The sequence below is a fragment of the Agelaius phoeniceus genome, chromosome 37 (assembly GCF_051311805.1).
Source record: "Agelaius phoeniceus isolate bAgePho1 chromosome 37, bAgePho1.hap1, whole genome shotgun sequence".
Classification (NCBI taxonomy): domain Eukaryota; kingdom Metazoa; phylum Chordata; class Aves; order Passeriformes; family Icteridae; genus Agelaius; species Agelaius phoeniceus.
Window position 1 is genome coordinate 954,092 of NC_135302.1, and position 16,191 is coordinate 970,282.

Sequence of the window (16,191 nt, forward strand, 5' to 3'; positions counted from 1 at the left end):
CCGGGTCCTTCCGTTAAATCAAATTTATTCAAATCAAATAAAATCAAAATCAAATTTAATCAAATACATTAAAAACCAAGCCCTAAAACTTCGGTTTCGACGTTAAAAATTCACCCCCGCGGTTTCTCCCCTGCGAGGCGGGAAATTCCCGCCGTGTCGTGAGGGGGAGGGTTCAGTTCCGCACTCTTTAGTGCGGATTTCTGAGGGAAAATTAATCGTATTTTAATGAAATATAAAGTTTTATAACTTAAATAGTGTTTCATTGTGCTGTTTATGTCCCTTTTTTGTGATGAATTCTGATGTTAAATGTAGATTTTTACACCTTCTAAATACACCCCCCGGGGCGCGCCTTTTGTTAGGCGAACCCTGAGGGGAGTTAAAAATTTCCCCTTATTTAAACATTGAAATACTTAAATTTCAATTAATCCTTTCAAATTTAATTTAAAATATTGTTTAATTCCTTGATTTCGTGAGGTTTTAGAGGCTTTTTGCCGTTAGAACCATGTGCTTTCACACCCCCCTTTGTTGTGTGGCGCCTGAGGGGAAGTTTAACTTTTTCTTGCGATTTTTCGCTCTAAATAATTAAATTTATTTTAATTTTTATTTTTTATGACACGTAAATAATTAAATTTAAACTCCGAGTGCTTTTAGCGGGGGATATTTGCTGTAAAAACCGGAATTTTAGACCTTTTTGTTGTGCTGAGCCTGAGGGGGCTTTAAGGTTTCACATCCATTTTCACATCTAAATCATAAAATTTATCTTGAATTTGACTTTTTTTACAATTAAAAATCAAAATTTGCGGTGATTTTGCCGGATAAAATCGTTCATTTTCTTTTTGGGCGGGAAATTTCGTCTTGAGCAGGGATTTGGTGCTTCAGGGTGGGTGAAACACCCAAATTTTCCTTTATTTTGTGCCGAAATTTTCGCTATTTCTGCCCTAAAATCAAAAATTAATTGTGTAATTAAATTCTTAAAATACATTTAAGGCGCTTTTAATTTTATTTCTGTAGTTAGAGGCTCCTTGTTAATAAATAATCCCGTAAATAAATTGACCTATTTTTATTTAAAGATATTTTTACTCTTGTCAAGTGTTAAAATTTTATTTATTTCAAATTTTTTAATTAAGTTTTTGGAGTTAGAAGTGTTTTATTATAAAATTAATGGGTTTTATAAAACGTTTTAGGCATTACCAGGGTGATTTTTTCCCCTCATTTTTGGTTATTAAAGTGCTTTTAATTACAGAAATAAGTCAAGATAAAATGGATTTATTGATAATTAATTGTGCATTGATTGGATTTTTATTATGGAAATAAGTGTGAAATATCCTTAAAATAATTAATGTATGGTATTAATTATTAAAGTTGTAATTTTAATTATAAAAAATAGCATAAAGCATCTATAAATACACGGATTTAATGGTGGGTTTGAGCTAATTTTCCTAATTAAAGGCGTTATATTAATATGCAGTGATAAGACTAATTAATTATTAATATTTGTGTATTAATTAGTCATATATTCATAATAAATGCAGTTATTTGTGTGTTTAATACCTAATTAAAACCGCCCTAATAACCGCTAATAATAGAAAAGAATTTATTTACTACTATTTATTAATTATAGGTTTAGATAATTAGAATTTTAGATTATTAATTAGTATTTTCGATTATTAATTGGAATTTTGGATTATTAATTAGAATTTTAGATTATTCAAAGGTGTTTTTATTGTGTGTAATTAAAAAGGGTTTGTTAGTAGTTAGGAGCAATAAATTAATTAATTAAAAGGTGATGTTGATAATTAAAACGAAGCTGTAGATAATTAGTGGGAATTGACTTAATTAAAGCTATTAATTAGTGCCTAATAAACCAATTTATTTCAAGGCTTTTTTCCTAATTCAAGCCGCTTAATCAATAACCAATAACTTTAATTAAATGGGTCAAATTCAAGATACTTTTTCTTGTTGCTTCCCTAATTAAAATATTTTTATATTAATTAAGAAACGCTTAATAAAGTAGGGAAATTAATTTAAGTGATTGCTGATTAATTAACCCTAAATTTTAACCCTTTCCTCCCCAGATTTAACAAATTAAGAAAATTAATTTATTTAAATTATTTCTGATTAATTAAATCCGGTTTTTTAACCCTTTCCTCCCCAGATATAACAAATGAGGAAAATTAATTTATTTAAATTATTTCCGATTAATTAACCCGAATTTTTAACCCTTTCTTCCCCAGATTTAATAAATTAGGAAACGTAATTTATTTTAAATTATTTCTGATTAATTAACCCCAAATTTTAACCCTTTCCCGCCAAATTTAATAAATTAGGAAAATTAATTATTTTTAAATTATTTCTGATTATTAACCCCGAAATTTTAACCCTTCCCTCCCCAGATTTAACAAATTAGGGAAATTAATTTATTTAAATTATTTCTGAATAATTAACCCCGAAATTTTAACCCTTTCCTCCCCAGCTGTAATAAAATAGGAAAATTAATTTATTTCAATTATTTCTGATTAATTAACCCCGAAATTTTAACCCTTTCCTCCCCAGATTTAACAAATTAGGGAAATTAATTTATTTTAAATTATTTCTAAATAATTACCCCGAGATTTTAACGCTTTCCTCCCCAGATTCAATAAATTAGGAAAATTAATTTATTTAAATTATTTCTGATTAATTAAACCTATTTTTAACCCTTTCCTGCTCATATTTAATAAATTAGGAAAATTAATTTATTTTAAGTAATTTCTGATTAATTAACCCCAAATTCCTCCCCAGATTTAATACATTAGGAAAACTAATTTATCCTAAGTGGTTTCTGATTAATTAACCCCGAAATTTTAACCCTTTCCTGCCAAATTTAATAAACAGGGGGCAAAATATTGATTTTAAACAATTTTTGCTTGATTCACCCAATTTAATAAAAATTTGTTGATGTTTTAATAAACCCTCCACAGAAGTAATAAATTAAGAAAATGGAATTTTTCTTTTTAAATGATGTCAAAATAATTACAGCAACTTTTTAAAGCTTTTCAGATTGAAGAAATGATAGAAAACAGATTTAATTTTTAAGCATTTTTAAAATTATTTTATTGCTGGATTAACCCCAAGTTTTAACCCTTTTTCGATTAAATAAATGATAGAAAAGAGATTTATTTTTAAACATTTATTTATTTATTTTATTACTGGATTAACCCCAACTTTTAACCCTTTTCAGATTTAATAACTGATAAAAAACCAGATTTAATATTTAAGCATTTATTTTATTATTTTATTGCTGAATTAACCCCAATTTTTAACCCTTTCAATGATAAAAAACAGATTTAATTTAAGCATTTTATTGCTGGATTAACCCCAACTTTTAACCCTTTTTAGACTGAACAAATGATAGAAAACATTGAATATTTAAGCATTTATTTTATATATATTTTATTACTGAATTAACTTCAATTTTAACCCTTTTTAGATTAAATAACTGATAGAAAACATTGAATATTTAAGCATTTATTTTATTTTTATTTTATTACTGAATTAACCCCAACTTTTAACCCTTTCAATGACAAAAACCAGATTTAATTTAAATATTTTATTGCTGAATTAACCCCAATTTTTAATCCTTTTTAGACTGAACAAATGATAGAAAACATTGAATATTTAAGCATTTCTTTTATTATTTTATTACTGAATTAACCCCAACTTTTAACCCTTTTAAGATGGAATAACTGATAAAAAATCAGATTGAATTTAAGCATTTATTTTATAATTTTATTACTGAATTACCCCAACTTTTAACCCTTTTTCAATTAAATAAATGATAGAAAAGAGATTTATTTTTAAACATTTTTCATTTATTTTATTACTGAATTAACCCCAACTTTTAACCCTTTCAATGATAAAAAACACATTTAATATTTAAGCATTTTTTATTTACTTTATTACTGAATTAACCCCAACTTTTAACCCTTTCAATGATAAGAACCAGATTGAATTTAAGCATTTTATTGCTGAATTAACCCCAATTTTTAACCCTTTTCAGATTAAATAAATGATGCAAACCAGATTGAATTTAAGCATTTATTTTATTATTTTATTCCTGGATTAACCCCAACTTTAACCCTTTTTACATTGAATAAATGATAGAAAACAGATTTAATTTAAGCATTTTATTGCTGGATTAACCCCAACTTTTAATCCTTTTTAGATTAAATAACTGATAAAAAACAGATTCAATTTTAAGCATTTTATTGGTTGATTAACCCCAACTTTTAACCCTTTCATGATAAAAAAGCAGCTTTAATATTTAAGCATTTATTTATTTTATTATTTATTCCTGAATTAACCCCAACTTTTAACCCTTTTCAGATTGAATAAATGATAGAAAACAGATTTAATTTTTAAGCATTTATTTTATTTTTAATTTTATTACTGAATTAACCTCAACTTTTAACCCTTTTTAGACTGAACAAATGATAGAAAACATTTAATATTTAAACATTTATCTTATTATTTTATTACTGAATTAACCCCAATTTTTAACCCTTTTTAGATTGAATAAATGACATTTTATCCATTTATTCATTATTTATATATTTATTCATTATGATATTTATTATTTAATTTTTAAGCATTTTAAAATTTATTGCTGGATTAACCCCAATTTTTAACCCTTTTTAAATTGAATAAATGATAGAAAACAGATTGAATTTAAGCATTTATTTTATAATTTTATTACTGAATTAGCCCCAACTTTTAACCCTTTCAGTGACAAAAACCCAGATTTAATTTAAGCATTTATTTTATTATTTTATTACTGAATTAACCCCAACTTTTAACCCTTTCAATGATAAAAAGCAGAATTAATTTAAGCATTCATTTTATTATTTTATTCCTGAATTAACCCCAACTTTTAACCCTTTTTACATTGAATAAATGATAGAAAACAGATTGAATTTAAGCATTTTATTACTGAATTAACCCCAACTTTTAACCCTTTTTAGATTAAATAACTGATAAAAAACAGATTTAATTTTAAGCATTTTATTGGTTGATTAACCCCAACTTTTAACCCTTTCAATGATAAAAAAACACATTTAATTAAGCATTTATTTTATTTATATTTTATTCCTGAATTAACCCCAACTTTTAACCCTTTTTACATTGAATAAATGATAGAAAAGAGATTTAATTTTTAATAATTTATTTTATGATTTTATCACTGAATTAACCCCAACTTTAACCCTTTCCTCCCCAGACTACAGCCAGACGGCCACCCAAAGGTACGACACCATCACCTCACCCCATCCCCCCTTTCCAAAACCTCCCTTTCCTTTGCTGATTCCCCCCAAAATTCATTTTTAATTTTAATTTTTATTTTCATTTTTCCTCAGTTACGGCGCCTACCCCGCCCCCCCCAGCCAGAGCTACTCACAGGGAGGGGGGCAGGGCTACGGCCAGCAGAGCTACGGGGGCTACGGGCAGAGCTCGGACACTGGGTATGGACAGGGAGGGTACAGCTCCTCCTATGGGCAGAGCCAGAGCGGTGAGTGAGCCTTGAAATCCTGAAAATTCCATAAAATTCATCAAAATCCCAAAAATCCCAGTCCTTGTATCCCAATGGATCCAAAATCGGCACCTTCGGACCCAAAATCGGCACTTTCGGACCCAAATCTGAGCCCAGAACTGATCCCGAAAGTGCCTGGGCAGAGCCAGAGCTGGGAGTCAGCCCAGAAACCCCAAAAATCCCAAATTTCCACAAAAATTCCCAAAATTCCCCAAAATATCCCAAAATCCCTGTCCTTGTATCCCAATGGACCCAAAATCGGCACCTTCGGACCCAAAATTGGCACCTTTGGAACCAAAACTGAGCCCGTAAAGCCCCAAAGTCAGGGAGGGTTCAGCTCCTCCTACGGGCAGAGCCAGAGCGGTGAGTGAGGCCAAAAATCCTGAAAATTCCTGAAAATCCCAAAAATCCCCATTGTTCTACCCCAATGTATCCAAAATCGGCACCTTTGGAACCAAAACTGAGCCCCAAGGGCAGAGCTCGGACACGGGGTATGGACAGGGAGGGTTCAGCTCCTCCTATGGCAGAGCCAGAGCGGTGAGTCAGCCTTGAAATCCTAAAATTTCCTAAAAATCACCAAAAATCCCCATTGTTCTACCCCATTGGATCCAAAATCGGCACCTTCAGACCCAAATCTGAGCTCAGACACAGGGTATGGACAGGGAGGGTACAGCTCCTCCTATGGGCAGAGCCAGAGCGGTGAGTGAGCCTTGAAATCCTAAAAATCCCATAAAATTCATCAAAATCCCAAAAATCCCCATTGTTCTACCCCCAATGTATCCGAAATCGGCACTTTCAGACCCAAATCTGAGCCCTGAAAGCCCCAAGGGCAGAGCTCAGACACTGGGTACAGACAGGGAGGGTACAGCTCCTCCTATGGGCAGAGCCAGAGCGGTGAGTGAGCTTAAAGATCCCAAAATTCCTGAAAAATTCCTGAAAATCCCAAAAATCCCCGTCCTTGTATCCCATTGTATCCAAAATTGGCACCTTTGTAACCAAAACTGAGCCCCAAGGGCAGAGCTCAGACAACGGGGTATGGACAGGGAGGGTACAGCTCCTCCTATGGGCAGAGCCAGAGCGGTGAGTGAGCCTTGAAATCCTGAAAATTCCATAAAATTCATCAAAATCCCAAAAATCCCCATTGTTCTACCCCATTGGAGCCAAAATTGGCACCTTTGGAACCAAAACTGAGCCCAGACCTGATCCCAAAAGTGCCTGAGCAGAGGCAGAGCAGAGAATGAGCCCAGAGATCCTAAAAATCCCATAAAATCCCAAAAATTCCATAAAATCCCAAAATTAACCAAAATCCCAAGAATCCCCATCCTTGTATCCCAATGGATCCAAAATCGGCACTTTTGGACCCAAAATTGGCACTTTTGTAACCAAAACTGAGACCGGACTCTGGGTATGGACAGGGAGGGTTCACCTCCTCCTACGGGCAGAGCCAGAGCTGGGAGTGATCCCAGAAACCCCAAAAATCCTGAAAAATTCCCTGAAATCCCAAAATTCACCAAAATCCCCCAAAATCCCCATCCTCGTATCCCATTGTATCCAAAATCGGCACCTTTGGACCCAATCTGAGCTCAGACACTGGGTATGGACAGGGAGGGTACAGCTCCTCCTATGGGCAGAGCCAGAGCGGTGAGTGAGCTAAAGATCCAAAAAATTCCTAAAAATCCCAAAAATCCCAAAAATCCCCGTCCTTGTATCCAATGTACCCAAAATCGGCACTTTCGGACCCAAAATTGGCACTTTTGGACTCAAGGGCAGAGCTCAGACACGGGGTATGGACAGGGAGGGTTCAGCTCCTCCTATGGGCAGAGCCAGAGCGGTGAGTGAGCTTGAAATCCTGAAAATCCCATAAAATTCATCAAAATCCCAAAAATCCCCATTGTTCTACCCCATTGGATCCAAAATTGGCACTTTCGGACCCAAATCTGAGCCCAGACCTGACCCCTAAAGTGCCTGGGTAGACCCAGGGCAGAGAGAGAGCCCAGAAACCCCAAAATTCCTGAAAAATTCCCTGAAATCCCCAAAATTCCATAAAATCCCAAAATCCCCATTGTTCTACCTCAATGTATCCAAAATTGGAACCTTCAGACCCAAAATCGGCACCTTTGTAACCAAAACTGAGCCCGGACACGGGGTATGGACAGGGAGGGTACAGCTCCTCCTATGGGCAGAGCCAGAGCAGTGAGTCAGCCTGAAATTCATAAAATTCATCAAAATCCCAAAAATCCCCGTCCTTGTATCCCAATGTATCCAAAATCGGCACTTCCGGAACCAAAATTGGCACTTTTGGAACCAAATCTGAGCTCGGACACGGGATATGGACAGGGAGGTACAGCTCCTCCTATGGGCAGAGCCAGAGCGGTGAGTGAGCCTTGAAATCCTGAAAATCCTGAAAAATTCCTGAAAATCCCAAAAATCCCCGTCCTTGTATCCCAATGGATCAAAAATCGGCACCTTCGGACCCCAAAATCGGCACTTTCGGACCCGAAAACTGGCCCAAAACTGACCAAAGTGACCCCAGAACTGATCCCGAAAGTGCCTGGGCAGAGCCAGAGCTGGGAGAGAGCCCAGAGATCCTAAAAATCCCATAAAATCCCAAAAATTTCCCAAAATTTCCCAAAATCCCCGTCCTTGTATCCCAATATATCCAAAATCGGCACCTTCAGACCCAAATCTGAGCCCAGAACTGATCCTGAAAGTGCCTGAGCAGAGCCAGAGTGGGAGTGAGCCAGAAATCCCAAAAATTCCCCAAAAATCCATATAATCACAAAATTCACCAAAATCCCCAAAATCCCCATTGTTCTACCCCATTGTATCCAAAATCGGCACCTTCGGACCCAAAATTGGCACTTTTGGACCCAAATCTGAGCTCGGACTCTGGGTATGGACAGGGAGGGTTCAGCTCCTCCTATGGGCAGAGCCAGAGCGGTGAGTGAGCCTTGAAATCCTGAAAATTCCTAAAAATCCCAAAAATCCCCATTGTTCTACCCCAATGTACCCAAAATCGGCACCTTCAGACCCAAATCTGAGCCCTGAAAGCCCCAAGGGCAGGGCTGGGACAGGGAGGGTACAGCTCCTCCTATGGGCAGAGCCAGAGCGGTGAGTCAGCTTAAAAATTCCATAAAATTCATCAAAATCCCAAAAATCCCCGTCCTTGTATCCCAATGTACCCAAAATCAGCACCTTTGGACCCAAAATCAGCACCTTCGGACCCAAAAACTGACCAAAGTGACCCCAGACCTGATCCCAAAAGTGCCTGGGCAGAGCCAGAGCTGGGAGTGAGCCCAGAAACCCCAAAAATTCCCAAATTTCCCAAAAATTCCCCAAAATTGCCCAAAATTGCCCAAAAATTGCAAATTGCCTCAAAAGTTCCCCAAAATTCCCCCAAAATTCCCAAATTGCCCCAAAATTCTCCTAAATTTCCCCAAAATTCCCCAAAATTCCAAAATTTCCCAAAAATTCTCCAAAATCCCCAGAATTTCCCCAAAAATTCCCAAAATTCCCCCAAAATTCCCAAATTTCCCCCAAAATTCCCCAAAATTCCCGTAAAATTCTCAAAAAAAATCCCAAAATTTCCCAGAAATTCCCCGAAATTCCCCAAAATTCCCTAAATTTCCCCCAAATCCCCCAAATTTCCCAGAAATTGCCCAGAATTCCCAAATTTCTCCTAAAAATTCCCCAAATTTCCCCAAAATTTCCCAAAAATTCCCAAATTTCCCAAAAATTCCCCAAAAATTCTCCAAAATTTCCCCAAATTCCCCCAAAAATTCCCCCAATTCCCTGAAATCCCAAAATTCCCCATCCCAATTTTTCTGCTTTTCCCCCCCAATTTCCCAATTCCCTGGGATTTTACCCCATTTTGCCCCAATTTCCTGTGGATTTTTCCCAATTCCCTTTTTTTTCCCTCAAATTTTATTTTAATTTTTCCCACTTTTAATTTTATTTTTAAATTAACCCTTAATTACCATTAATCCCTAATTAATCCCAATTTCCCCCTTATTTTCCCAATTCCCTTTGCATTTTTCCCTCTTTTTTTCCCAATTTCCCCCTTTTTTTCCCCCCAATTCCAATTCAATTTCCCCCTTCCAACTCCCTTCCCAATTAACCCTTAATTACCATTAATTAATCCCTAATTAATCCCAATTCCCTGTGGATTTTACCCCATTTTCCCCCAATTTCAATTGAATTTTGCCCCAATTTCAATTCAATTTCCCCAATTTTTATTTAATTTCCCCATTTTCAATTCAATTTTCCCTCTCCCAATCCCCTTCCCAATAACCCTTAATTACCCCTAATTAATCCCTAATTAAATCCCCAATTCCCCCCTTATTTTCCTAATTCCCTGTGCATTTTTTCCCCTCTTTTTTTCCCAATTTCCCCTTTTTTTACCCCCCAATTTCAATTGAATTTTCCCCAATTTCAATTGAATTTTTCCCACTTTTAATTCAATTTCTCAATTAGAGTTTAATTACCATTAATTAATTCTTAATTAATCCCCAATTTCCCTGCTTTCCCCCCCAAATTTCCCAATTCCCTGTGGGATTTTTTCCTAATTTCCCCTTTTTTCCCCCCAATTTTTATTCAATTTTTCCCAATTTTAATTCCATTTAAAATTAACCCTTAATTACCCCTAATTAATTCTTATTAATTATCTCCCAATTTCTGCTTTCCCCCCAAATTTCCCAATTCCCTTTTGGGATTTTTTCCCTGTTTTTTTCCCTAATTTCAATTGAATTTCCCCCAATTTTTATTTAATTTTCCCACCTTTATTCAAATTCTAAATTAACCTTTAATTACCATTAATTAATTCTTAATTAATTCCCAATTTTCCCCCAAATTTCCCCAATTCCCTGTGGTTTTTTTCCCTTTTTTTTGCCCCAATTTCAATTCAATTTTTCCCACTTTTAATTCAATTTCTAAATTAACCCTTAATTACCCCTAATTAATTCCTAATTAATCCCCAATTCCCCTTCTTTTCCCCCCAAATTTCCCAATTCCCTCTGCATTTTTTCCCTCTTTTTTTCCTAATTTCCCCTTTTTTTGCCCCAATTCCAATTCAATTCCCCCCTTCCAATCCCCTTCCCAATTAACCCTTAATTACCCCTAATTAATCCTAATTAATCCCCAATTCCCCCTTATTTTCCTAATTCCCTGTGCATTTTTTCCCTTTTTTTCCCAATTTCCCCTTTTTCCCCCCAATTCCAATTCAATTTTTCCCACACTTAATTCAATTTCTAAATTAACCCTTAATTACCCCTAATTAATCCCTAATTAATCCCCAATTTCCCCCTTATTTTCCCAATTCCCTGTGCATTTTTCCCTCTTTTTTCCCAATTTCTCCTTTTTTTCCCCCAATTTCAATTCCATTTCCCCCAATTCCAATTCAACTCCCCCCTTCCAATCCCCCTTCCCAATTAACCTTAATTACCATTAATTAATCCCTAATTAATCCCCAATTCCCCCCATATTTCCCAATTCCCTCTGCATTTTTCCCTCTTTTTTCCCCCATTTTCCCCCTATTTCCCCTCCATCCCCCCTTCCCTCTCCAAACCATTAATTCAATGTACCAGCTCCATTAATTAGCACTAATTACGTTAATTACCCCCAGGTTACTCGGCCCCTGCGGCTCCTCCCTCCTACGGCTCCGGCGGCTTCGGCTCCGGGCAGAGCTCCCAGGGCAGCTACGGCCAAAGCTCCTCCTACCCTGCTATTCACAGCCCCCTGCGGCTGCTTCGGCCTCGGGAAGGTGATTAATTAATGATTAATTAACTAATTAATGGGTATTAGTGATTATTGGTATCATAAACCCCAGAGCAGTAACCCCAACCCCACCCCATTCATTCCCAATGGGCCCCAAGCTCCTCCTACCCTGGGTATTCACAGCCCCCTGCGGCTGCTTCGGCTTCAGGAAGGTGATTAGTAATTAATTAATTAGTTAATTAGTGTTAATTGTTGGGTATTTGTAATATAAACCCCAGAGGATTCACCCCAACCCCACCCCAGTCATTCCCAATGGGCCCCAAGCTCCTCCTACCCTGGCTATTCACAGCCCCCTGCGGCTGCCTCGGCTTCAGGAAGGTAATTAGTAATTAATTAATTAGTTAATTAGTGTTAATTGTCTGTTATTGTCATCATAAACCCCAGAGGAGTAACCTCAACCCCACCCCATTCATTCCCAATGGGCCCCAAGCTCCTCCTACCCTGGGTATTCACAGCCCCTGCGGCTGCTTCAGCTTCAGGAAGGTAATTAGTAATTAATTAATTAGTTAATTAGTGTTAATTGTCTGTTATTGTTATCCTAAAGCCCAGAGGAGTAACCCCAACCCCACCCCATTCATTCCCAATGGGCCCCAAGCTCCTCCTACCCTGGGTATTCACAGCCCCCTGCGGCTGCTTCGGCTTCGGGAAGGTGATTAATGATTAATTAATTAGTTAATTAGTGTTAATTGTTGGGTATTTGTAATATAAACCCCAGAGGATTCACCCCAACCCCACCCCATTCATTCCCAATGGGCCCCAAGCTCCTCCTTGGGTGAAATTTTGGGGTTTTTTGGGTGAAATTTTGGTTTTTTTGGGTGAATTTTGGGTGAAATTTTGGGTTTTTCTGGGTGAAATTTTGGGGTTTTTTTGGGTGAAATTTTGGTTATTTTTGGGTCAAATTCTGGGTGGGATTTGGGTGAAATTTTGGGGGTTTTTGGGTGAAATTTGGCTGGGTTTTGGGTGAAATTTTGAGGTCTTTTGGGTGAAATTCTGGGGATTTTGGGGGAAATTTTGGGGTTTTTTGGGTGAAATTCTGGGGGATTTTATGGAATTTTTCCCCATTGTTCACCTTCAGGAAGGTGATTAATTAATGGTTAATTGGTTAATTAATGGGTATTAGTGATTATTGTTAACATAAACCCCAAACCATGAACCCCAACCCCACCCCAGCCATTCCAATGGGCCCCAAGCTCCTCCTTGGGTGAAATTTTGGGTTTTTTTTGGGTGAAATTTTGGTTATTTTTGGGTCAATTTTGAGGTTTTTTGGGTGAAATTTTGAGGTTTTTTGGGTGAAATTTTGGGGGTTTTTCGGGTGAAATTTTGGGTGGGTTTTGGGTGAAATTTTGGGGTTTTCTGGTGAAATTTTGGTTATTTTTGGGTGAAATTCTGGATGGTTTTGGGTGAAATTTTGGGTTTTTTTGGGTGAAATTCTGTTTTTTTTTTTCAGTGAAATTCTGGTGATTTTTTGAGTAAATTCTGGGTGTTTTTTGGGTCAAATTCTGGTTATTTTTTGGGGTGAAATTCCAGGTGGTTTTTGGGTGAAATTCCAGGTGTTTTTGAGTCAAATTCTGGTTATTTTTGGGTCAATTCCAGGTTATTTTTGGGGTGTGTTCCAGGTTATTTTTGGGTCAATTCCAGGTGGTTTTTGGGTGAATTTCTCATTATTTTTGGGTGAAATTCTGGATGTTTTTTTGGTAAATTCTGGTTATTTTTTGGGTGAAATTCTGGTTATTTTTTGCGTAAATTCTGGTTATCTTTTGGGTGGATTCCAGTTGTTTTTTGGGTCAAATTCTGGGTGTTTTTTGGGTCAAATTCTGGTTATTTTTGGGTGAAATTGTGGTTATTTTTTGGCTAAATTCTGGGTGGTTTTTGGGTGAAATTCTGGTTATTTTTGGGGTAAAATTCTGGTTATTTTTGGGTGAAATTCTGGTTATTTTTTGGGCGAATTTCTGGTTATTTTCTGGGTCAATTCCAGGTGGTTTTTGGGTCAATTTCTGGTTCTTTTTTGGGTGAATTTCTGGTTATTTTCTGGGTAAATTCCAGCTGGTTTTTGGGTCAAATTTTGGTTATTTTTTGGGTGAATTCCAGGTGGGTTTTGGGTGAATTCCAGGTTATTTTTTGGGTCAAATTCTGGTTATTTTTTGCGTAAATTCTGGTTATCTTTTGGGTGGATTCCAGTTATTTTTTGGGTCAAATTCTGGGTGTTTTTTGGGTGAAATTCCAGGTGTTTTTGAGTCAAATTCTGGTTATTTTTTGGGTGAATTTCTGGTTCTTTTTGGGTGAAATTTTGGGGTTTTTTTAGGTCAATTTTGGGGTTTTTTGAGTGAAATTCTGCTTATTTTTTGGGTAAATTCTGCTTTTTTTGGGGTCACCTTCCAGCTGTTCTTTGGTCGAATTCCAGCTGTTTTTTGCTTGAATTCCAGCTGTTTTTTGCTTGAAATTCCATTTCTTTTGCTGACATTTTCCAGCTGTTTTTTGACTAAACCCCAATAATTTTCACCCAAACCCCTCCCCTATTCCCACCAATCCCCCCTCAAACCCCTCCCTGTTCCCTTCCCCAAAACCCCCAATTTTTCCCCCAAAACCCCAATTTTTTCCCCAAAACCCCCAATTTTTCCCCAAAATCCCCATTTTTCCCCCAAAAATCCCCATTTTTAACCAAAATCCTCCATTTTTAACCAAAATCCCCATTTTTAACCAAAATCCTCCTTTTTCCCCCCAGTTACGGCGGCGGCTCCGGCAGCTCCAGCTACGGCCAAGCCCCGAGCGGGGGCTACAACCAACAGCAGAGCGGGGGCTACAACCAGCAGAGCTACGGGCAACAGTCGTCCTACAACCCCCCCCCCAGCTACAGCCAGCAGGGCCAGTACAGCCAAGGGGCCTGTGAGTGGAATTCCTGAAAAAAAACGGGAATTTTGGGGTGAAATTTGGGGATTTTGGGCAAAATCGGGACTGAAATTGGGGCATTTTGGGGCTGAAATTGGGGGATTTTGGGACTAAAATCGGCTGAAATTGGGGATTTGGGATGGGAACAGTCGTCCTACAACCCTGCCAAATCACATCTGGGATTTGAGGGAAATTCCTAAAAAAAAATTGAAGTTTTGGGGTGAAATTTGGGGATTTTGGGCAAAATCGCGGCTGAAATCGCCCAATTTTTGTGGGAGATTGGGGCTGAAATCGGCTGAAATTGGGGGATTTTTGGGTGGAATTTTGGGATTTGGGATGGGAACAGTCGTCCTACAACCCCACCCAAATCACATCTGGGATTTGAGGGAAATTGCTGAAAAAAAAATGGAAATTTTGGGGTAAAATTTGGGGATTTTGGGCAAAATCGGGACTAAAATCGGCTGAAATCGCCCAATTTTTGTGGGATTTTGGGGGATTTGGGATGGCAACAGTCGTCCTACAACCCCCCCCCCCAGCTACAGCCAGCAGGGCCAGTACAGCCAAGGGGCCTGTGAGTGGAATTCCTGAAAAAAAACGGGGATTTTGGGGTGAAATTTGGGAGTTTTGGGCAAAATCGCGGCTGAAATCGGCTGAAATTGGGGGATTTTGGGGCTGAAATTGGGGGATTTTGGGGCTAAAATCGGCTGAAATTGGGGGATTTTGGATGGGAACGGTCGTCCTACAACCCTGCCCAAATCATATCTGGGAATTTCAGGGAAATTGCTAAAAAAAAATTTGAAATTTTGGGGTGAAATTTGGGGATTTTGGGCAAAATCGCGGCTGAAATCACCCAATTTTTGTGTGAGATTGGGGCTAGAATTGGTTAAAAATTGGGGAATTTTGGGTGGAATTTTGGGATTTGGGATGGGAACAGTCGTCCTACAACCCTATCCAAATGAAATTTGGGATGTGAGGGAAATTCCCAAAAAAACCTGGGGATTTTGGGGTGAAATTTGGGGATTTTGGGCAAAATCGCGGCTGAAATCGGCTGAAATTGGGGAATTTTGGGGCTAAAATTGGGGGATTTTGGGGGATTTGGGATGGGAACAGTCGTCCTACAATCCTGTCCAAATCACATCTGGGATGGGAGGAAATTCCTAAAAAAAATTTGAAATTTTGGGGTAAAATTTGGGGATTTTGGGCAAAATCGGGGCTGAAATCGCCCAATTTTTGTGGGAGATTGGGACTGAAAACGGCTGAAGTTGGGGGATTTTTGGGTGGAATTTTGGGATTTGGGATGGGAACAGTCATCCTACAATCCTGTCCAAATGAAATTTGGGATTTGAGGGAAATTCCTAAAAAAAAATGGAAATTTTGGGGTGAAATTTGGGGATTTTGGGCAAAATCGCGGCTGAAATCGGCTGAAATTGGGGAATTTTGGGGCTAAAATCGGCTGAAATTGGGGAATTTGGGATGGGAACAGTCGTCCTACAACCCTGCCCAAATCACATCTGGGATTTGAGGGAAATTCCTAAAAAAAAATTGGAAATTTTGGGGTGAAATTTGGGGATTTTGGGCAAAATCGGGACTAAAATTGCACAATTCTTGTGTGAGATTGGGACTGAAATCGGCTGAAATTGGGGGATTTTGGGGATTTGGGATGGCAACAGTCGTCCTACAACCCTGCCCAAATCACATTTGGGATGGGAGGGAAATTCCCAAAAAAATCTGGGAATTTTGGGGTGAAATTTGGGGATTTTGGGCAAAATCGCGGCTGAAATCGGCTGAAATTGGGGGATTTTGGGGCTGAAATTGGGGGATTTTGGGGCTAAAATCGGCTGTAATTGGGGGATTTGGGATGGGAACAGTCGTCCTACAACCCTGCCCAAATAATATCTGGGATTTCAGTGAAATTCCAAAAAAAAATGGAAATTTTGGGGTGAAATTTGGGGATTTTGGGCAAAATCGGG

At 37.7% G+C, this 16,191-nt stretch overlaps 1 protein-coding gene across 1 annotated transcript in view; it reads left to right on the plus strand.

The window, feature by feature from the left end:
- The window catches only part of FUS (FUS RNA binding protein), a 36,650-nt gene that overhangs the window by 924 nt on the left and 19,535 nt on the right, over window positions 1-16,191 (plus strand). Inside the window, 5 exon segments of the mRNA XM_077193230.1 lie at window positions 5,255-5,279; window positions 5,391-5,542; window positions 11,184-11,265; window positions 11,597-11,653; window positions 14,058-14,232. Of these exon segments, the coding sequence (XP_077049345.1) occupies window positions 5,255-5,279; window positions 5,391-5,542; window positions 11,184-11,265; window positions 11,597-11,653; window positions 14,058-14,232 (491 nt within the window).